The 23129-nt window shown below is 52.2% G+C and overlaps 2 protein-coding genes across 2 annotated transcripts in view; both read right to left on the bottom strand.

The window, feature by feature from the left end:
- Positions 1-2597: 2597 nt before the first annotated feature.
- Positions 2598-23129, bottom strand: part of CAPN11 (calpain 11) — a gene marked incomplete at its 5' end in the record, with an annotated part of 35813 nt that continues 15281 nt past the window's right edge. The window contains 21 exons of the mRNA XM_055136190.1: positions 2598-2624; positions 2709-2767; positions 3194-3310; positions 3426-3504; positions 4044-4112; positions 4384-4448; positions 4704-4761; positions 4839-4904; positions 5014-5053; positions 5295-5506; positions 5798-5809; positions 8426-8595; positions 8688-8848; positions 9091-9165; positions 9350-9435; positions 9515-9598; positions 13642-13810; positions 14006-14139; positions 15865-15983; positions 17297-17366; positions 17681-17925. Coding sequence (XP_054992165.1) covers positions 2598-2624; positions 2709-2767; positions 3194-3310; positions 3426-3504; positions 4044-4112; positions 4384-4448; positions 4704-4761; positions 4839-4904; positions 5014-5053; positions 5295-5506; positions 5798-5809; positions 8426-8595; positions 8688-8848; positions 9091-9165; positions 9350-9435; positions 9515-9598; positions 13642-13810; positions 14006-14139; positions 15865-15983; positions 17297-17366; positions 17681-17925 — 2117 coding nt within the window. The remainder of the gene's footprint in view (positions 2625-2708; positions 2768-3193; positions 3311-3425; positions 3505-4043; positions 4113-4383; positions 4449-4703; positions 4762-4838; positions 4905-5013; positions 5054-5294; positions 5507-5797; positions 5810-8425; positions 8596-8687; positions 8849-9090; positions 9166-9349; positions 9436-9514; positions 9599-13641; positions 13811-14005; positions 14140-15864; positions 15984-17296; positions 17367-17680; positions 17926-23129) is intronic.
- LOC101549008 (cytochrome b-c1 complex subunit 9-like) lies at positions 12145-12600 on the bottom strand. The gene has a single exon (XM_055136191.1). The coding sequence runs from the start codon at positions 12564-12566 to the stop codon at positions 12378-12380; it is 189 nt and encodes a 62-aa protein (XP_054992166.1). The 5' UTR covers positions 12567-12600; the 3' UTR covers positions 12145-12377.

The following is a 23129-nucleotide window of genomic DNA, read 5'->3' as shown; positions in this document are numbered from 1 at the left end:
GCATCAGTGACTCGTCACAGAGGTGGTGCCTTACCATGGCAGGGGCTGGGAGCAGGCTTGGCCATGATGCTCCCCCACTCGTCACATGTGCAGGCCAAGGACCGCACTCATTCAGCGGTGGGTTCTTGAACATTCTGCTTGTGGCGTGAATGTCGGAACGGCTGTGGGGCTGGCACAGGTGGCTGCTGGGGTGCATTCCTGGCCCAGCTGCCCAAGCATCCGTGGCTGTGGTGCCCGCACATAGCAGGCTGCACCTTGATGGGAGTGACTGGACTGTGAGTGGGGACAGACAGAGCTGTGGGGATGTCACTTGGGGCATCGGGTATCAGATTCGCCTCACGCTCGCAAGTCAGGAGTGTTTTGCCACTGAGTCATCTCCTGGGTTCCTTTCACATTTTTTTTTTTGTTTGTTTTTGAGTCACACCCGGTGATGCACAGGGGTTACTCCTGGCTTGTGCCTCAGGAATTACCCCTGGTGGTGCTCAGGGGACCATATGGGATGCTGGGAATCAAACCCAGGTTGGCCGCGTGCATGGCAAACGCCCTACCCGCTGTGCTATTTCTCCAGCCCTTCTTTCACATTTTTTTTCCTGGATTTTTGTTTTCTGTGTTTTGCTTGGGCCACACCCGAATGTGCTCAGGGCTTACTCTTGACTCTGCACACAGGAGTCAGTCTTGGCAGGGCTCAGAGAACAATATTTTTGGTATCAGTTGGGTGTGTGGAAGGCAAGTACCTTACCTGCTGCCACCCTCTCCCACCCTTTAAAAAAAATTTAAAAAAGATTTTTTTGTTTGTTTTTGGGTCATACCCAGCAATGGTCAGGGGTTAGTCCTGGCTCTGCACACTGGCTGTACTCACTGTATTTTTTTTGGGGGGGGGGGCGGGTTTTTTTTGCTTTTTGGGTCACACCCAGCGATGCTCAGGGGTTACTCCTGGCTTTGCACTCAGGAGTTACTCCTGGCGGTGCTTGGGGGACCATATGGGATGCCGAGGATCGAACCCGGGTCGGCCGCGAGCAAGGCAAATGCCCTACCCGCTGTGCTATTGCTCCGGCCCCGGTACTCACTGTATTATTATGTCAGCCCCTAGTTAATTTTTTTTTTCTAATTGAGGCATACTTGACATATTAACATTTTATTAGTTTTACTATTAGCATTTTGTTATTAACATTTTATTACCTTTTTGTTTGCAGCATAATGATTCAGCATTTGTCTATATTGCAAAATGGTCACCAGGTCATCACAATAAATCTAATTAATGTCCCCTTGTGTACCTTTTTTGGTTTGTTTGTTTTTGTTTTTGTTTCGCTTTTTGGGTCACATTCAGCGTCGCTCAGAGGTTATTCCTGGCTCTGCACTCAGGAATTACTCCTGGCAATCCCACCAGGGATTGAACCCAGGTCGGCCTCGTGCAAGGCAAATGCCTTACCCGCTGTGCTATCACTCCAACCCCTATTTTTTTTAACTTAGGGCTGGTGATGGCTGCATCTGCCAGGGCCCAGGAGCTCCACCCGGCTGGGTACACAGGAATTACCTGTAGTGGTACTCAGGAGACCATGGAATTAACTCTGGGCACACGAAACCTGTGCTCAGTCTGTTGCACTCTCTCCCAGTCTACCCAGTCTTCCTCCGCGTCCTCCTCTTCCTTGTTTTTGGGCTACACCCTGCTGTGTTCAGTGCTTACTCCAGGCTCTGTGCTCAGGGATCACTCCTGGTGGGGCTCAGGGGCCCATATGTGGAGCTGGGGATTGAACCTTGGTCAGCCACGGGCAAGCAAGTGCCCTATATGCTGGGCTATCTCCCATCGCTCTTGCCTTATTATTATTATTATTATTAGTTTGTCCACCCAGTGCACCCAGTCTTCCTTCCCAGTCTGTGCACAGCTACCTGCAAGGCTTATCTCTGTAGCCTTCTGTAGCCTCCCTTCTTCCCTCCCTCCCTCCCTCCTTCCCTCCTTCCTTCCTTCCTTCCTTCCTTCCTTCCTTCCTTCCTTCCTTCCTTCCTTCCTTCCTTCCTTCCTTCCTTCCTTCTTCCCTCTCTCCCTCCCTCCCTTTCCTCCTCCTTCCCTTCTACCTTCCTTCCTTCCCTTTTCTCTCTCTTTTTCTCCCTTTCCCTATTTCTCTCTTTCTTTCTCACACTCAACAATGCTCAGGGCTCACTCCTGGCTCTGTGCTCAGGGCTTACTCCTGGAGGTGCTCAGGGGATCATCCAAGCCCACATTTCTAAATGATTCCCTAGAGGTGGGATATGAACCCCAAGACTGGCAGGTGCTGGGCACGTGGCTCCTCCCGGCCCGCCTGTCTCTTTTCCTGCCCAGGAGCAGGGACACGGGGACACAGTGAGTCTCTGTTTATTACAACAGCGGCCCTGAGGGAGGGCGAGGACAGGCCGGGGCAGGAGGGGATAGAGAAGCAACACTTAATCGTTAGTAAAACAGACACAGAGAGGGAAATGTGGGTCACCCAGCCACCAGAGGTCTCATGGAGGACCATGGGAACGCTGAGCTGAGAGGGGCTGCCGGAGTTGGCCTGGCAGCAAGGAGTGACCCCTCCAGACCATCTGGGGGTGGCAGCAGCGGGGGGCGGGTCCTGAGGCGCCTACCCCCACATGGTGATATGCAGCCACTGAGAGAGAGAGAGAAGGGGGAGTGAGGAAGACGAAGATCTGAGGGAGTGGGGGTTGCCGGGGGAGCCCCCTCTCCCTCATACCTGATTCAGGGTCAAGCTTATGTAGCCCGTTTTCTTGGGATCCATGGTGAGAAAGTACTCTGGAGAGAGGCAAGTGGGGGGAGGTGACGTCTGCCTGCCTAGGCCCGCCCCCGGGGACCGTGGCTGAGAAAGGGCGCAAGGTCTTCCTTGAGCCGGCTCTGGGCAGGGAGTGGCCACAAGCCCTGTGGACAGGCCCTCCTGGACAGCTGTTCACCAAGGCTGCCCTCCCGGCTCCCCCCGCCCCTGAGGCTAAGACCTTTGCCCTGGCTCTGCTCTGCAAGGTGACGTCACAGGCAGGCCGGGACTCGCTCAAGGCAGAGGGCCTGAGCAGAGCTGGGGTTTGAACCCAAACTACCATACCCTGCTCTGACCAAGCAGCACTCGTGTGTGTGTGTGTGTGTGTGTGTGTGTGTGTGTGTGTGTGTGTGTGTGTGTGTGTGTGTGTGTGGCGCGGCGGAAAGACCAGCGCTCCCCGGCTGACTCACTGAACATGGCCTTCAGCCGCAGGAAGCAGCAGACGAAGCTATCGAAGTTCAGGACCATCTTATCATCGGCGTACCTGGCCACCAGCACCTGTGTCACCTTGTTACTCACCTTGATGCCTGGCAGAGAGGAGGTGGGGGGAGGGTAGGTCCAGTGCTCTGGCACTGTCTCCGCCCCCACATCCCATCCCCACTCCCTGCTTCCCACCCCAGCCTGCAACTGGCCCCCGGTCACCTGCTTTCTCCATTGCCAGGCGCATCTCATAGGAATTCAAGGTGCCTGAGTTGTCTTCATCTGAGTCTTGGTAGATGCCCTGAAGCGACACAGATGTGGTGGGGCCATGATGTGTGTGTGTGTGTGTGTGTGTGTGCGCGCATGCATGTGTATGCATGCATGTATGTGAGCGTGCATGTGTGTGTGCACGTGTGTGCGCATGTGTGTCTGCACATGTGTTTTTGTGCATGTGTGTGCACATGTGCATGTGTCTGTGTACGTGTATATGCATGTATGTGTGTAAGTATGCATTTGTGTGTGCGCGTGTATGTACATGTGTGTGCACATGTGCGTGTTTTTGTGTGCATGTGTGCACATGTGCATGTGTGTGTTTGTGCTGTCAAATCCTTTCTACCTGCTGACACAATAACACGCCCACGAGCCTGCCCTCATGCCAGTGTAATTGTATGCAAGTGTGTGCAACAAGTCCTTAAGTTTTTTTGTGTGTGCTTTGGGGTGGCTAGGGCCAGTGATCAGGGGCTGCTCCCAGCTCAGTGCTCAGGGTTCCCTCTCTAGTCCCTAAGCCTGTTGAGGCCTTCCCCGTGTGCCCCCATAAAGTGCCTCTCCGTGTCCTTTTACCATCCACTTCTCGATTTTTCTCCACAGGACCTGGAATTCCGAAACCCCCAGCTTGCCAGAGCCGTCTTTCTGGGGGTGGTGGTCAAGGATACCACAGATGGCGTGGAGAGGCCGGGGGAGAGCAGGGAAGCAGGGCGGGTCCCCAGGGGGAGCAGCAGCCCAGGGGGCCAGCGTGGAAACGGCCAGAAGAACCAGCATCCTTTGCTACTGCAGGCCTCACCCCCTCAGGGAGGAGAGTGCTGCATTCACTGGGGAGAGAGGGGGACCACCCCGAGGGGCACCCTGGGGTGGAGGGGCCATAGCAGAGGGTGCGGGGCAGGGCTGCCCTGACGGAAGATACGTCCATGAGGTTAACCATGCAGCGACACACGTCCAGGCCGAAGCCTTTGGTCCGGAAGTATTTTTCTGTGAGTACAGGAAGGAGAGAGGAGAGTGAGCAGGGTGTTGGGAGGGGTGCGAGAGGACTCACATGTTTTTCTTCCCTTTCTGTTTTTGGAGAGCTACCCCCAGAGGTTCTCAGGACTTACTCCTGGCTCTGCGCTCAGAATCGCTCCTGGGGGTGCTCAGGGGGCCATATGGGGTGCCGAGATGAAACCTGGGCCAGCTGCGTGCAAGGCGCGTGCCCTCCCCGAGGCCCTGTGGTTCCATCGCGGGGCTTACCGCTCGAGAGCACCTTGTTGAGCAGCCTCTGAAGCTCAAACACGTCTATCTCCTTGTCCTGGGGGGTGAGGGGCACGGTAAACTGGGCTCCAGCTCCGCGTCCCCGGCACTGCCTTTCAGCACCCCTGGCCTCACCTCTCCTGCCACCAAGTCGAACAGAGTCAGGAAGTTCTGATCCACTTCCTCCACACGGAAGACCTCCTGCAAGGCAAGGCAGGAAAGATGCCTGGCCTAGAAAGTTCCTTCCCAACCCCTGGGTGCTTCCTCCAGCACCCCACCTGCCCCTGCCACCCCCACCGTCTCCCCTCACCTCATGGAGTAGCTCGGCATAGTCAGTTTCATCCAGTTCGCTGGGCAACGGGGAAGGAAGGCCTGGGGTTATGTGGGGTCAGAGGGGCTGGGGTGGGTGGGAGCGGAACAGACACTGGGGGGGTGGGGGCTACCTTTGGCTCTCTCCTGGCACCTTTCCTTCGTGCCTCAGTTTCCCTGATTGTACACTGGGGAGCATGTGTGCATGGGGTGGGGGCGGGGAATTGTAGTTTCCCTGGACGAGATGTCCTACAGCGGCTGGGCGGCGAGCCAGGCCCTCACCAGGACTCGCTGTACTTCTCCGTGAAGACCCGGAGCAGGAAGTCGGCGTCTTTGTGCGGCTCGAAGGTGGAGGGGATGATGAGGTACTCGCCGGGCGGCAGCCGCATGTGGCTGCTCACCTCTCGGGAGTTGGTGTAGTTCTCGGAGAAGCCCTGGTCCCGGTACTTGGTGAAGAATTCCTTCTTCAGGTGGATGTTCTTCATGTTCTGGAACTAGAGGGGCCTGGGAGGTGGGCCCGGGGCAGGCCCGGGGGATAGCGAGGAGGGGCCCTGGGTGAAGCGTGGCCGAGATTCCTGGGGAAGGGCCTCGCCCCAGGGACAGTGGGGAGGGGCCTCACCTCACTGGCAGCGGCTGCCCAGAGTGTCTCGACTTTTCCTGACTCCCACCCAGGCCCCCAGTGCACCCCGAGCCCCCACCCCAGTGTCCTTTACTGAACCCCAGCCCTTGCCCATTCACTTGAGTGGGACAGGGGTGTGCCCGTGAGCAACAGTTGGCTTCAGTACCTCCTTTGGGACCTAGAAGGGGAGAGAAAACAGGCTCAGAGCTCCGGCGCTGGACAGGGGCTCAGGCCTGAGAAAGCCAGTCTGTGTGTGTGTGTGTGTGTGTGTGTGTGTGTGTGTGTGTGTGTGTGTGTGTATTGTGTGTGATATGTGGGTGGCATGTGGTTTTGTATGTATTTGGGATATGTGGTGTGTTGGGGTGCATGTATATGTGGTATATGTGGTGCCTATGTGCGTGGTGTGTGCATTGGAGGTCTGTGTGGTGTGTAGTTGTATGGCGTGTGTTCTATCTTTCCAGCTATTTCCACAGCCCCTCAAAAGTGGCGATGTAATCACTGGGGTTTCTCATCCTCAGTGCAGCAGCCCACGTGGCGAGCTGGCTGTCCCTGATGTGAGGCTTCTTCCCCAACCCCTATGACCACGTGCTGACTCTCACTCTCTCTGGCTACAAAACACTTTCACTGCGTGCAACTCCATACACTGCTTTTTTTCTACTTGCTGGATGTGATTCAGTGGGGTTCTTTAATAAAGCCGATTAGATCTTTTTTTTTTTTTCTTTTTGGGTCACACCCAGCAATGCACAGGGGTTACTCCTGGCTCTGCACTCAGGAATTACTACTGGCGGTGCTCAGGGACCATACGGGATGCTGGGATTCGAACCCGGGTCGGCCACGTGAAAGGCAAACGCCCTACCCGCTGTGCTATTGCTCCAGCCCCAAAACTGATTAGATCTTTAAAAAGAACTTGACTGGGTTTCTGAGAAACAATGTTCCAAATACTTGAATATTGGGCCAGAGAAAGTAGGGTGTTTGCTTTGCACATGGCCTATTTGGGGTCCATCCCTGATACCATATATGGTCCCATGAGCACTGCAAAGAGTGATTCTCGAGTACAGAGCCAGGAATAAGTCCTGAGCACTGCCAGGTATAGTTCGAATTAAAAACACACACACACACACACACACACACACACACACACTAAATAGTTGAATATATAAAGCATTTGGGCAAACATGGCCATTTTTGTTGTTGTTGTTTTGGGAGTCACACCCAACGATGCTCAGGGGTTACTCCTGGCTCTGCACTCAGGAACTACCCCTGGCGGTGCTCAGGGGACCATATGGGATGCTGGGAATTGAACTTGGGTTGGCTGCGTGGAAGGCAAACGCCCTCCCCGCTGTGCTATAGCACCGGTCCGACATGGTCATTTTTATGATTTTGCAAAGCACACTTGGGAAACCCTTGTCAGGGGGTTCTTTTGGCCTCTGGGGTCAGCGCACTCTGTCGGGTTGCTTTACGGTGGACATGGGGAGATTGTTGAGAAAGAAATCTCAGAGTTGGGTCCCAGGAATGGCTAAAAGCAGCTTGTCAGCATAAGGCCATGAGTTCAATCCTGGCTGCCACCACATGATTCAAATGTGGTTGAAGACACCCCCCTCAAAAAAAAAAAAACCCGTGTGATCTGTGCACAGCCAGGTGTGTGTCAGAGCTGCAATGAAAGAGGGGTGAGGGGCTGGAGCGATAGCACAGCAGGTAGGGTGTTTGCCTTGCATGCAGCCAACCCGGGTTCAATTCCCAGCATCCCATACGGTCCTCCCAGCACCACCAGGAGTAATTCCTGAGTGCATGAGCCAGGAGTAACCCCTGTGCATCACCGGGTGTGACCCAAAAAGAAAAAAAAAGGGGGGGGGGTGAGCCCAGGGGCTATGAGCATAACACCTACAAGCTTTTGAGGGGGCACCAGAATGCCCCCTGCAGAGTGGGACAACTAGAAAGTGCGTGAACACCACAACTGAGGGAGACCCCTAGGGGGTACTTGCAGTTCTGCCAGTGTGTGGGCACCCCAGACACAAAGGATCCCAGCTGTGATCATCAAAACCACAACAGCAAAAAGGGGAAGGGAGGGAGTGAAAAAGTTACCTAAGAAACAGCAGCCCTGGGGCCCGAGAGTGAGAGCAAGGGGCAGGGCGTTTGCCTTGCACGCCACTGACCTGGCGTCAGCCTCTGGCTTCAACCCCACACGGTGCCCTGAGCACCACCAGGAGTGATCCCTGAGTGCAGAGCTGGGGGCAAGCCCTGAGCACTGCCAGGTGTGGCCCAATGACAAAAACAAAAAATAAAAAAAGTGGTAGTGTTCTAGATCATGCGTGATGTCCTATCTGCAACAGTGAGCCACGATATCTTATCAACAACAGCAAACCATAGCGGCTAAAAAGGGGAAGTAAAGAGGTGACAGAGAGGCAGACTGGGGGCGGGGGAGACTGCGGGGCAATGGTGGAGAGAGGGGGACACTGGCGGGGGATTTGGTGCTGGAACATAGAAGAATGGTGATGATGATGATGATGATGATGACGACGACGACGACGAGGAGGCGGGGAGGAGGAGGAGGAGGATAAAGATGATTGTGGCCAGAGCAAAAGCACAGATGCAGCACATAGGGCGTTTGCCTTGCACGTGGCTAACCCTGGTTGGACTCGGGAGGGGTACCCTGAGCACAGAGCCAGGAGTGAGCCTTGAGCATCTCCGGGTGTGGTCCCCAAACCCAACAAACAGAGGGGGTGGGAGTGGGCCCAGCCCCTGCGGGGCACGGGAGGCGGCGGTGCAGGCAGGTGGGGGGGACCGGGACGCCCACCGAGTACATGACGAAGCCGATGGTGTGCCGCTGCGGAGTCTTCATCTTCCCCTTGCGCCAGTTCTTCTGCATGAGGGCCACGAGGCAGGTGCACATGCCCTCCACGTCGTCGGGGTCGTCGTCCTTCTCCGGGAGCCTGATCTTAAACTGCGGGTTGGTCCAGAAGGTGTCTGCCGGGCGGGGGCGGGGGGGAGCGGGTGAGGCTGGGGCAGCGCCCCCCATGCCCCTCGGTCCCGCCGCGCGGGTTCCTGCAGCCCCCCACCTAGGTGGTTCCGGCAGCCGCCCGCCGTGCTGCCCCGCCGCCAGCTGCCCTCGAAGAAGGTGATGTGCCAGGGGCTCTGCGGCACCCCGCCCTGCGGGTCGGGCATCAGGTGGCAGATCTCCAGGAGCGTGAAGTTGCGCAGGAAGTCTTTGTAGGACATCCTGGGGTGGAGAAGGTGCTGGCGCCCCCGGCCCACGCCCGCAAGCAGCGCACCCCCCCTCCCGCGGCCCCGCCCAGCCCCCCGCGGAGAGGGTGCGGAGGGCTGGGTGCTCGCCTCCACGCCGCCCGCCCTGATTCCATCGCCCGCATCCCAGATGCTTCGCAGCCCCGCCAGGAGGAGAAAGCCCTGGGCACCGCTGGGTGTGGCTCTCAGGGCGAAAAGGAGTCTCCGCATCACACTGACCAGAACTCGCCGTCCTCTTTGTTGCGCAGCAGATGCCGCCGGACGTTGGCGTCCACCTCTTCCCAATGCCTAGAACTGGAACAGAGATCCGGATCCCGGGCACTGGACCACCGCTGCGCCCAGAACACCCACCACCCCCCTTCCGGGCCTGTCCCTGTAGGGGCCTCGCGAAGATGGAGACCCTAGATGGGAGGGCCCCCAGGGGTGCAGCCCTTGACCCCGGCCATGCCCCGAGTGCCACCCCTCACTGACCACCTACTTGTCACTCCAGGCTCCGGTCCACTCGATGCGCCCCCAGGGGTTCCGCACTTGAATCAGGGTTTTTATCTTGCCTTTGTAGGAAATCTGGGCGGGGGGTGGGGGGGTCAGGAAGGGGCTCCCCTCCCTGTCCTGCCGCGCAGGGTGGGGCACGCTGGTCACTCACATCCTTTATGCTCGTCACTGAGTAAGCGTGACCCTTCACCAGCTTGTTCGCGGTTAAGGTCTCCAACTCACTGCTGCTGAATACCTACAGGGCGACGGGGAAGGGGATCAGGGCCTCTGCAGAGGGGTCTCCTGAGGAGATGGGTCGCTCTCTCCACCCATGGGTGAGTTGTTTTTAATTTTCCATTTTGGGTCACATCTGGCAATGCACAGGGGTTACTCCTGGCTCTGCACTGAGTAATTAATTACCCGGCAGTGCTTGGGGGACCATATGGGATGCTGGGAATTGAACCTGGGTCAGCCTCGTGCAAAGCAAACGCCCTGCCCGCTGTGCTATCGCTCCAGCCCCCACATGTGAGGTTTAATACTCCCCCATGGAACCTTATGCCTGGCCTCATCTTTCTCTCCTTTCTCTTTCTTTCTTTCTTTCTTTCTTTCTTTCTTTCTTTCTTTCTTTCTTTCTTTCTTTCTTTCTTTCTTTCTTTCTTTCTTTCAGTGGGCAGAGGGGTACATCCAGCAATTCTCAGAGGTCGGGGGACCATATGGGATTCTGGCGATTGAACCCGGGTGGGCCGGACTTATGCAAGGCACGTGCCCTACCCACTGTATTATCTTTCCAGCCCCTGTCCTCATCTCTCATTTATATTTTTCATTTTTTTTTGTTTGTTTTTGGGTGACACCTGGCGATGCACAGGGGTTACTCCTGGCTCTGCACTCAGGAATTACCCCTGGCCGTGCTCAGGGGACCATATGGGATGCTGGGATTTGAACCCGGGTCGGCCGCGTGCAAGGCAAACGCCCTACCCGCTGTGCTATCTCTCCAGCCCCAATATATTTTTCATTTTGATTGTTGGAGGGGCCATGCCCAGCAAGTGTGGGGGGACGGGGCATACTCCCAGCTCTGTGCTCAGGGGCAGTTTCCAGGGTTCAGGGACCCTGCAGTGCCAGAGATGGAAACCAGGCCTCCTCCATATGTGCTCAGCCTTTGGGGCTCCTTGATCCTGTTTTTTTCGAGTGTAATTCACATGCAATTGGAAGAATAGAGAGCCATGGACTGGAGAGGTAGTAACAGGGGTGGGAGGGAGGCTCGTGCCTGGCATGCAGTGACGTCCCTTCAATCCTGGGCACCACCTGCTTCCCTGAGCACCATCCAGGAATGGCTCTTCAGCACTGTTGGGTGTTACCCCCCCCCTCAGTTTTGGGTCACTTGAAGGCTGTCATGCAGGAGGTGGCTCTGTGAGCGAATGTGCCTGCATGTGAACACAAGACTGTGAGTTTGCACCTTGGTACTGCCCACCAGTGAGTATTGTGAGTTCCCTGGGGGCTCTGGCATCAGCCACCCCCCATGCTCGATCAGTCCGTGCGTTGGTGCACAGCAGCCAGGCAACTCAGGAGATCCTGGTGTGAGACACCCGGGAGCCCCATGTAACACCATGCCGACTCCAAATGGAAAATGCTGGAGCACCAGAGAAGAATGTGACCCAGCGAGGACCCTGCCCCGTCCATCCTACCATCATCACCAACATCAGGAACTGAAGGGGGAAATTTACAAAGCCCATCGGGGACACAAGACATTCATCCAAAAGGACATGGGCACACGATTATTCAGGATAGCACTTGACACAATAACTAGGCTATGGAATCAACCCCAGTGTCCCACGAAGGACGCGCAGACAATGAAGGTGTGATATGTGCATGCAGACACAATGGAGCGACAAGGAGGATAAACTCATGCACTTCACTGCAACTGGGATGGAACTGGGCGATCTCATAAGTGAAGTAAGTCAGAAGGAAGAAGACAAACACCGGATAATCTCACTTATCTGTGGCATATAGAGTTACAGGTGAGGAAATGCAAGGTATCAAAGGGCGGATACCTAGGTTACACTGGGCACTAGATTATAGAACTGAGGGACTTGAAAAGAAAAGAATCAAAGGGATAAGGAAGAAGAGATAGACAGAGCAGGGTAGGGGCAGAGGTGAGGTAGATCTACAGAATCAACCATGCTGAAACTATGAGATCCAAATTTAACAATGTGCCTGTTAAGGAGGCAAGCTATTGGGGGCTGGAGTGATAGCACAGCGGGTAGGGCATTTGCCTTGCACACGGCAAACCCGGGCTCGATCCTCGACCTCCCATATGGTCCCCTGAGCACCGCCAGTAGTAATTCCTGAGTGCATGAGCCAGGAGTGACCCCTGTGCATTGCTGGGTGTGACCCAAAAAGCAAAAAAAAAAAAAAAAAAAAGGAGACAAGCTAGTGGTTCTAGTGGTTGGGAGGGAAGCTGGAGACACTGGTAGAGGAAGGTGACACTGATGGTGGGACTGGTGCTGGAACATTGCAGTTTGGTGGTGCTCAGGGGTTACCCCTAGCTCTGCATTCAGGAATCACCCCTGGTGGTGCTCAGGGAACCATATAGGATGCTGGGACTTGAACCTGGGTTGGCCATGTGCAAGGCAAAGACCCTCCTCACTGTGCTATCGCTCCAGTCCCCGGTGATTACACATTGTATGCCTGGAACTTAACTATGAATAACTTTGTAAATCATCTTGTCTTAATAAAAAACATTTTTTTAAAAAAAAGCTGGTCATGTAAATGAAATTATTCAGTCTAAAATCTTTTCTTTTCTTTTTTTTTTTCAGGTTAGAAATTACATTTATTGGTCAATGACTACACAGATTTCAAACACTAGCAGAAGTTCAAGAGTCTGTCAGGTGAAGCCATTTCTTGCCAATAGTTAAAAGGTGGTCCGTGAGGAATTAACTCAAGCAGCATCTTCAAGCTGAGTCTCTGGCTCTGAGCAAACAGCTGGTGGGTGGGCCTGGTTCTTCTGCTCCGTGTGGATGGAGACCTCTGAGGAGACCCTAGTTCTCACACTTGTGCTTGATGTGTTTCCACAGTTTTCCCTGGTTGATCTGCTCGTAGATCTCGTCCGCGCCTTGATCGAAGGCGCGTTCGAAGAACAGGGCGCCCACAGCGATGGTGAGGGCGAAGGTGGAGGTCCTGCGGAACAGCGCCGAGTACAACTTCGCGGTGATCGCCGAACCCGCCATGATTCTCCGCCACCGGGCTCGCTCCTTTTTCTTTTCTTTTTTTTTTTTTTGCTTTTTGGGTCACACCTGGCGATGCACAGGGGTTACTCCTGACTCAAGCACTCAGGAATTACTCCTGGAGTTGCTTGGGGGACCATATGAGATGCTGGGAATTGAACCTGGGTCTGCCGCATGCAAGGCAAATGCCCTACCCTCTGTGTTATCGGTCCAGTCCCTCAGTCTAAAATCTTGAGATTGTTTCCCCATAAGGCATAGTTCTCCTGTGTTTTGCCCACATGATTCCTTGTGGCAACAGCTGGTGTCTTTTTATCCTTTTATTCTCTTGGGGCCACACTTGGTGGTGCTCGGGGCTTACTTCTGCCTCTGCTCTCAGGTATTACTTCTGATGGTGCTTAGGGGATCATGTGGGATGCCGGGGATTGAACTTGGGTCAGCTGAGTGCAAGGCAAATGCCCTGCCCGCTGTGCTATCACTCCAGCCTCAGCTCGTGTCTTTTTATGACTGAATAGAATCCGGTGGGGCTTAGCACCTCTTCTCCCCAGTCTGGCTTTTTTTCCCTGAAGACAAAAGGTGTTTCCAGCCTCTGGCTATTGTGTGTAGAACTGCTACAAGCCTTTGTCTACTGGCCTTTGTGTGGGTTTGTGACTCTGGGGAAGAGACCCAAGAACACACTTGCTGGCACATAGGTTGGCACTCTGGCTTCATGTATTCATCTGTACAAACATTTGTTGGTCATCCATTTAATGCCAAGCACTATCCTTCATCCCAGGAGCCACAGTGAGGGCGACAAATAAGCTCATTCATGACCTTATCACAGTCTGGAGTAGATGGACTAGAAATAAAGAAGGGCAATAAGCCAGCTCATGGCAAGTCATGAAAGGTATTGGGGGTTGAAGGGGACCAAAGCCGAGTCTGTGGAGGCTGGAGGAGTCAAATTTGAGTGGGCACAACAGGAAAGATCATGTGGAATGAAGTGTGAAGGAGAAAGAGCTAGTCACACAGGTGTGTGGAAAAGAAGCTAAAAGACAGCCATGGCAGGTACAAAGGCCCTGCGGCAGGACTACGCAAGGCTTACCTCAATGGAGCAGCCCAGGAGGGACCACCGCTCCAATGCCTTCCTGAGTATCCTCATCATGTTCTGAGGCGGGTTTGTGAGCTGGATGCTCTCAGTCACACCTCCTGTGAAGTCCTCAAACCCCTCCATCGTGTTGCCCCCTGACAGGGCTTCATAGGATCCGCTCAGCCTGTGGGCACAGAGAGGGCACTGTTAGGGTGAGGAGATAGATATGGGAGCTTAGACATCAGAAGAGGTACTGAGGGAAGAGAGGGAGGCCCTGTCCGCCCCTTGCCTCTACCCCCCCCCCATGTCAGTTGACCCCAGCTGCCAACTGTGAAGTAGGTTGGGAGGTGTGTCCATTTCCTTGGGTTCAGGTACTCACTTGGCATAGGCCTTCTCCAGTAAGGCACTCCAGTACTCATTGCGCTCAGCTGAGTGGACGAACAATAACTTGCCATTCTTTGTGGGTAGCAGGTCATCCACCACCACATCGAACCATTGCCCAAATTGCCAAATCTGTGGGCAGCACATAGTGGGTGTCAGGGGCCAAGGGGCTTCTATACACACACACACACACACACACACACACACACACACACACACACACACACACACACACACACACACACACACACACACACACACACACACACACACACACACACACACACACACACACACACACACACACACACACACACACACACACACACACACACACACACACACACACACACACACACACACACACACCCTGAAAATACTGTAACACGAGCGCCTCCTGGTGGCCAGGCTCAGCATGCCACCCCAAAGCACTGGAGTAAATGTTTCCCTTTTTTGAGGGGGCGGGCAGGGCAGGCACAAGTGGTGATGCTCAGGGCTTACTCCTGGTTTTACGCTCAAAAATTATTCCTGGCTGTGCTCGTGTAACCATATGGGATCCTAGGGATTGAATCCAGGTTGACTGCGTGCACCCTATGCCCCTGAAGAGCGAATGAAAAGCTACAAAAATCCTAAAGCTGATCCCCAGGTTATGCAATGGTCCCTAGAAGAACCTTCCCCATCTTTTTTTTTTTTTTTTATCTTGGCTGGACTTTAGAACTGCTAAACTCTTTTTTTTTTTTTATTTTGCCTTTTGGGTCACACCCGGCGATGCATAGGGGTTACTCTTGGCTTTGCACTCAGGAATTACTCCTGGCGGTGCTCAAGGGACCCTATGGGATGTTGGGAATCGAACCTGGGTCGACCGAGTGCAAGGCAAATGCCCTACCTGCTGTGCTATTGCTTCAGCCCCCAGAACCGCTAAACTCTTAAAAACTCTGCTAATTTCTCAGAAACGTATTAGAGCATAGAACTTTGTTCACATGACGCCATATTTAAAAGTAGATTACAAATATTACTTGACAGAGACTCCCAATATCATAGGCACATACATATATATGTGCTTTCATGTACGTATATATATATATGTATATATATATATATAGAGAGAGAGAGAGAGAGAGAGAGAGAGCTAGTAGTACAGGAGGATCAAATTGATAACAATCCTTTGGGGGAAGATTAAAAAATTAGTTTACACAATTTGTTCAGTGGACAGATATTTCTTGCATAATGAAACAAAATATCTGCCTTGGTGAAGGAGATAGCTCGAAGGCTTGGAGTGTATGCTTTTCGATTCTGGATCTCTAGACTTGGTCCCAAACATCAATGGTCCCCAACACCATCAAGATGCACATCCCCACACCCAGAAACACACCTGGAGCAGATCCTGAGCACAGTCAGGTGTGGCTCCAAAACAAAGCTATGGGAGGCTGGAGAGATAGCACGGGGTGTAATACACCCACCTCGCACATGGCTGACCCCAGTTCAGTTCCTGGCACCCCATATGGTCCCCAAGCCCCACCAGGAGTGATCAGAGTGAGGAATAACCCCTAAGCACAGCTGGATGTGACTCAAAAATAAAAGAAGACAAAAATCCACTCAAATGAATACCTATATTTTTGGGTGCGGTGGGCTATATTGATGGCTCTGGGGTTGCCTTTGGCAGTGCTGAGGATATCAGGCAGTGCCAGAGACTGAATCTGGGGCTCCCATTTGCAAAATATATGCTTTGCTTTTCTTCTCTCTCTCTCTCTCTCTCTCTCTCTCTCTCTCTCTCTCTCTCTCTCGTATGTACAATGTGCACATAAGCATACACATATGACTCCCACAAACAACTCTGGATTTCAAATCACCCTTTACCTGAAAATGAAAGATTCCAGCATAATTTTTCTTGAAGCTTTGTGACTTGGGCACCACACGGTACAGCAGTCTGGGGTATGTGGTCAGGGAGCCGATGGCAGCCAGCAGCCAGCAGTCCCCTGGGGAAAGAGGCAGGGGTAGGCCGGGAGCAGCCCAGAACCACACAGAGAGGAAAGCGGGTGTGAGACGGAGGCATCTCCTCCCGAGGGAGAGGAGGGACAAAGGCAGAGACAGTCAGAGACATTGTGAGAGGGAGTCTCTGAGGAGCAAGAGATGAGAGACTAACAGATTAGAACCAGATGCTTGGAACTTGGGGTTGAGGAACTTTTGACTTTGGTTCTTTTTTTCCTTTTTTCTGTTGGGGTCACACCTGGCTATGCACAGGGGTTACTCCTGGCTCATGCACTCAGGAATTACTCCTGGCAGTGCTCAGGGGACCATATGGGATGCTGGGAATCGAACCCGGGTAGGCCGAGTGCAAGGCAAACACCCTACCCGCTGTGCTATCACTCCAGCCCACAAGAACTTTGCTTCTTTGATAGTACCCTGTACTTTCATATTCTATTATATCTAATGTATTATTAATTCTTAGCTTAATAAGTTTGACAAAGAGAGGACTTTGCTTGCACTTTTTTTTTGGGGGGGGGTCACAGCTGGCAATGCACAGGGGTTACTCCTGGTTCTGCATGCAGGAATTACTCCTGGCAGTGCTCAGGGGACCCTATGGGATGTTGGGAATCGAACCTGGGTCGACCGAGTGCAAGGCAAATGCCCTACCCGCTGTGCTATCACTCCAACCCCCAAGAACTTTGCTTCTTTAATAATACCCTGTACTTTCATATTCTATTCTATCTAATGGATTGTTAACTCTTAGCTTAATAAGTTTGACAAAGAGAGGACTTTGCTTGCACTTTTTTTCTTTCTTTTTTGGGTCATATCCGGCAATGCACAGGGATTACTCCTGGCTCATGCGCTCAGGAATTACTCCTGGCGATGCTCCCCTGAGATGCTGAGATGCTGGGAAACGAACCCGGGTCAGCGGCGTGCAAGGCAAACACTCTACCCGCTATGCTATCACTCCAGCCTGAAAATTTTTACATCACTCATAAATATATAAACAATCCATTAAAGTCATAATCTAAAGTAAAAGTTACTGGGTCTTGGGGACAACCATTGTGTGGCAATCCCTAACTAATGTCACGCTAGACTCAGAATGCGGCCAGTGGTGTGAGGCAGGAACAGAGAGGCAGGCACCCCGCCCTCCCCTCGGCCCCTCAGAGAGGAGGCATCAGAAACTGTTGTCTGGGCGTTCGGCCCCCAGTTCCCCAACCTGGAGACACCAGAGTGTCTCCTATTTCAACAGAGTGTCACCCCAACTTCCCCAGTTCACCCTGCGCTCCCTCCCTCCCAATACTAGCTGTTCCCCACTCACCCAGACCCCCCTGGCAGATGTCTGTTGAGGTGATCCCATCCACAATGAATTGAGGATTCTTTGTGATTTGCTACAGTGAAGAAACAAAGGCTCAGGGGAGCCCAAAACACCATCCCTTCCACGGTCCCATTTCTGGGTGGGACGGGATGGTCCCAAGCAGAGCTCTAAGGAGAGACACGAGGGGGTGGGGATGGGAAAGCTGGGAGGGGAAGGGAGGCTAGCCTCGGGGTTATCTATCACAATGTGCTTAAGCTCTTCCCAGAATGGAACAAGCCGATCAAGGTGGCACCCAGGGCCAGGACCAGGGTGGGGTGGTAAGGGGATAGGGTGGGGTTGGGACACTGCTGCACCCTTCTCCCGGGACCCTCCCCTCCCAGTGCCCACAGTGGGCCGCCTCCAGGAGATGTTCTGCACAGGTTTGGAATCAGGGGCCAGTTCCTTGAAGCCCAGCGACGTAGGAGCAGCAGGGAACTCGGGGTCCTTGAAGAGCACCCTGTTCTTCAGGCAGGCTGCCTGCAGCTCCTCAAAATTTTGCTTTCTGTAGTTGATGGCAGTGTAGTACTGGTTCGTTCCCTGCTCCTTGAGGCGATTCTGGTTCACGTGACTTGCAATGCCCAGGTTGAGATTGCCTTTTCAATACAAACAAAAAGACAAAGAACCCAATTTTTTAAATGCACCTAGGACAAAAGAGATTTCCCTCCAGGAGACATACAAGGGACCAATAAGCGTGTGGGGAAAACAAAAAGTTCAGCAGTATCAGAGAAGTGGGAAGGACAGATCAAGACCCCCTACCTCCGGGGACTGGGGCCATAGCACAGTAGGGAGGGCGCTGGCCTTGCACGCAGCCAACTTGGGTTCCAGCCCTGAGCCCCGCCAGGAGTGATCCCTGAACACAGAGCCGGGGTAAGTAAGCCCTGAGCACAGCTGGATGTGGCCCCAAAACAGAACAAACCAAACCAAAAAAAAGGATGCAGCAGGGGGCTGGAGTGATAGCACAGTGGGGAGGGCGTTTGCCTTGCATGCAGCTGATTCCCAGCATCCCATATGATCCCCCGAGCACCGCCAGGAGTAATTCCTGAGTGCAGAGTCAGGAGTAATGTTTGAGCATCACCGGGTGTGACCCAAAAAGCAAACAAACAAACACATAAATAAAACACTTTGTTTAAAAAAAAAAAAGGAGGATGCAGCAGCAAGAAGCATCGAGAAATGGGAATCCTCACAGACTGCTGGAGGTGGGGGGAGTAGTAGGTAGGTAGGGAGCATCATTTTGGAAGACAGTCTGGTAGCTTTTCCCCACAAAGACTTCTCAGTATAGGAGCCAATAATTCCCCCTTGACATATAGCTGCAAGAAATAACAATCTCTATTGAGACAAAAACTTGTGCAGATGTTCATAGTGTTTTATTATTTATTTTCTTGTTTATTTTTGGTTTGGGGCAAGTTTCACCCAGCAGTACTCAAGTGCTACTCCCAGCTTTGTGCTCAGGGATTGAACAGGGGTTCCTGAAGACAGAGCAAGTGCTCTGGCTCAGGGAGCTATCTCCCTGGCCTTGTTACTATTGTTTTATTTTGTTTTTTGAAGTAAAATGGACTTATTTAGAGAAATATGAAGACGGAAGGGGGAGAGATATAGATAGATAGATAGAGAGAGAGAGAGAGACAGAGAGAGAGAGAGAGAGAGAGAGAGAGAGAGAGAACATGGGCTTCCCCAGAGGAGAGAGAGAGCTGAGAATACACATCTCAGGTAGAGATGTGGGTGTATCTCCAAGCTGTATCTATTACTCACTTATGTTGTCTGTCTTTTGGGCTATACCTAGCAGTGCTGGAGTGGTGGTGAGGGCGGGGGAGGTGAGCTGTCTACTTCTGACTCTGTCCTCAGGACCCCATGTGGTGCTGGGATCAAACCTGGGCCTCCTGATTTGCTCTCCCAGTCATTTAAATTTTTTTTTTTAATTTTTACATGAATCACTGTGAGGTACAGTTACAGACTTACAAACTTTCATGCTTACATTTCAGCCATATAATGATCGAGTACCCATCCCTCCACCAGTGCCCATTCTCCACCACCAATGATCCCAGTATCCCTCCCACCCACCCTCACTCCATCCTCCCACCCCACCCGCCTCTGTGGCAGGGCATTCCTTTTTGCTCTCTCTCCTTTTAAGTGTTGTTTGCAGTAGAGGTATTGAGTGGCCATCATGTTCGGTCTATAGTCTACTTTTAGCTCACTTCTCCCATGTTGACCGGGCCCTCCTAGCACCCGTTACTGGTGGTCTCTTCTCTATCTCAGCTGCCTTTCCCCTCAGCATGTGAGGTCGGCTTCTGAGCCGTGAAGCAATCCTCCTGGTACACATCTCTACTATTCTTGGGTGTAAGTCTCACATTCTTTTACTTTATATTCCACAAATGAGTGCTATCTTTCTTTGTCTGTCCCTCTCTTTCTGACTCATTTCACATAACATGATACTCTCCATGTTGATCCACTTATATACAAATTCCATTACTTTATCCTTTCTAACAGCTGCATAGTATTCCATTGTGTAGATGTACCAAAGTTTCTTTAACCAGTCACCTGTTCTCGGGCACTTGGGTCTTTTCCAGATTCTGGCTATTGTAAACAGTGCTGCAATAAATCTCCCAGTCATTTGTTTGTTTTTTTTTTTTTTTTTTTTTTTTTTTTTTTTTTTGCTTTTTGGGTCACACCCGGCGATGCACAGGGGTTACTCCTGGCTCTGCACTCAGGAATCACCCCTGGCCGTGCTCAGGGGACCATATGGGATGCTGGGATTCGAACCCCGGGTCGGCCGCGTGCAAGGCAAAGGCCCTACCCGCTGTGCTATCGCTCCAGCCCCTCCCAGTCATTTGATCGCTCTCCTGTCCTGTTGCTTGGTGGTGCTCAGGCTTGGTGTTTGGTGCTGGGGTTGCCTTCAGCAGTGCTTGGGTTCCAGATGGCGCTAGGGTTTGAACCCAAGCCTTCTTCATGCAAAACATGCTCTCAGGCCTTTGAACCATCTTCGTGGACATTGACATATATTTGGAAGTGGGGAAGAGAGGCCCAACTTGAAGTCACACCTGGAAGTGCTTAAGGCATCTTCCTGGCTTTGCTCGGAGTGGGTACCTGGTGATACTCAGGGGGACCATTTGGTGTCAGATAGAACTTTGGTTGGCTGCATGACAAGTGCTCTCTTCAGCCCCACTGATATTTTTGGATTACCCCTTGCCATTTACTGAGAGTTACTGCAAAAATTCCCATGTTTTGGGTCAGGTCAATCTCTTTTTTGGATAGGGGATGGCAGTTGGGTGACACTGGCATTGCTCAGGGCTTACTCCTGGCTCTGCACTCAGGGAGCACTCCTGGTAGGGATCTGGGTAACCATCTAGGATGCCAGGGATCAAATCCAGGTTAATCGTGTGGAAGGCCTTTGGGCCCAGAGTCAAGGAAATTTTTCTTTTTTGCGGGGGGGGGGTAGGGAATTGTTTTGTTTTGGTTTTGGGGCCACATCCAGCAATGCTCAGGGGTTACTCCTTTTTTAAAAATTTTTTTTTTTTTTTTTTTTTTTTTTTGCTTTTTGGGTCACACCCGGCGATGCACAGGGGTTGCTCCTGGCTCTGCACTCAGGAATTACCCCTGGCGGTGCTCAGGGGACCATGTGGGATGCTGGGAATCGAACCCGGGTCGGCCGCGTGCAAGGCAAACGCCCTACCCGCTGTGCTATTGCTCCAGCCCCTTTAAAAATTAATTTAAATTTTAATTAATTAATTAATCCCCCCTTGATGGTTCACCACCTCATCATGGCAGGGGGGTAGCATGGCAGGGGGGTGGCGAAGAGTGAACCAACAGGTGCTGCCCAGAGACACAGGCAGGTACGTGTTTGTCATCGTGCAGAGATGCCAGTCAACCAAAAGCTTACATCCAGTAGACTGGGAGCATCTGTAAAAACAATTAGAGGCTGCCCTAAAAGCCTCTGTCCCTCTTGGAGAGCCTAGCAAGCTACTGAGGGTATCCTGCCTGCACGGCAGAGCCTGGCAAGCTACCCATGGCATATTTGATATGCCAAAACTAGTAACAGTAATGGGCCTCATTACCCTGACCCTGAAAGAACCCCCAGTTCGGCAGCATTGAGAAGGACGAGCAAGGAGAGGCTGATGAAATCTCAGAGTCGAACTAGGCTGGCAAAACGAAGAAGGACTAAAATGACTGCACTTTCAATGCACATACGCTGGCATTGGAAGCATCCATTGAGGACCTGATGGTGCAAGCACAGAAGATCAAGTACGGCATCATTGAATTGACAGAGATAAGAAGGCATCAATCACATCACACCATTTTCGACACTGAAGAAGAATTGTTCCTCAGACCATGAGACAGTAGAGGCGTCAGTGGTGTCGGTGTCCTTGTCAACACAAACTTGGCCATGAGCATCAATTCGTTTGAATGCCTAACAACATGAATCAGACACTTAAGTTTGAATAGATGTGGCTCATTGCCGGCAATTTCTATCTTCATTGTCTATGCACCAACATCCAACTATGACAAAGAAGAAATTGAGAAGTTCTACATGGAGCTGGAGAAGTTCTATAAAAAAGACCACCCCTTCTACAAGGTCATTATCGGTGATTTTAATGCCAAGATAGGACCGAGAAGGCTGCCCGAAGAACTCCACGTCAGGACACACGACCTAGAATGGAACAAACAGGGTGAGAGACTGTCTGAGTTCATCAAATCGACCAAGACCATCCATGGTAACTCGCAGTTCCAGAAGGCTGAATCTAAACACTGGACATAGGAGTTTCCTTATGGACAAGTCCACAGTGAAATTGACCACATCACATTCAATCGATGGTTTTGGCTGATCGATGTTGCTGTTGTCCCAAAATTTCAAATGGGATCAGACCACCATCTCCTTCATGTGAAATGATGCCGTCGTTGATAACATCAATGAGGAATACGATCGACTGGTTCAGCACCTCCATGACTGTGCAAGGAATGCCAAGAGTGAGAAAGCCACAGAAAGACATCTGTCTTTGGAAACTCTTGAGCTCATTCACCAACGTGGTTTGACGCAAGCCTCAGGCAATCACAAGTTAACATCTGAGCTCGCAAAGCTGTGCATAAAAGTGATAAAGGAAGACCTCAAAGAGAGAAGAGCAGCAGTGTTGGCTGATGCAGCAGAAGCTGAGAAAAGTATTCGAAACGCCCACCTGTCCTTCGCCAACTACAAGACTAAGATGACTGCCCTCCGACGTCCTGACGGATCTATTACATCTTCCAGTAGGGCAATGGAGAAGGTTATCCATGACCTCTACTCAGATCTCTTCAATAGCCACGTCCACCTGCCCACATACCAAATTCCGCAGGATGGATATGTTGTTCCCAGCATTCTCCCTTCTGAAATCCGGCATGTCATTTTTTCAGTAAAGACGCGTACAGCACCCGGTCAGACAAGGTCAGACCTGAACACCTGAAGAATCTGCCACCAGTACTCATTAATACACTGGCTCGGCTCTTCACACGCTACCTGTCTGAATGCAAGGTTCCGTCCCAATGGAAAACCAGCAGGATCGTTCTGTTGTACGAGAAGGGAGGCATCCACGTCAGCAACTGTTGCCTGATTTGCCTACTGTCCATCGTCTACAAGTTGTTCACTCGAGTCATCCTGAATAGGATTGGCAGAACACTAGACGAAGGACAACCATGTGAGCAAGCTGGGTTTCGAAAAGGATTCAGCACGATCGACCATATCCACCAAGCTCATTGAGGTTTCATGAGAGTTCAAGATGCCACTCTGTCTAATGTTCATCAATTTAAAGAAGGCCTTTGATTCTGTTGAGAC

The sequence above is a fragment of the Sorex araneus genome, chromosome 4 (genome assembly GCF_027595985.1).
Source record: "Sorex araneus isolate mSorAra2 chromosome 4, mSorAra2.pri, whole genome shotgun sequence".
Classification (NCBI taxonomy): domain Eukaryota; kingdom Metazoa; phylum Chordata; class Mammalia; order Eulipotyphla; family Soricidae; genus Sorex; species Sorex araneus.
Note: the sequence above shows the minus strand (reverse complement) of the source record. Positions and strands in the feature narration are given on the sequence as shown.

Excerpts from the sequence above, each read along its gene's own strand:
- LOC101549008 (XM_055136191.1), bottom strand. The coding sequence starts at position 12,566 with ATGGCGGGTTCGGCGATCACCGCGAAGTTGTACTCGGCGCTGTTCCGC.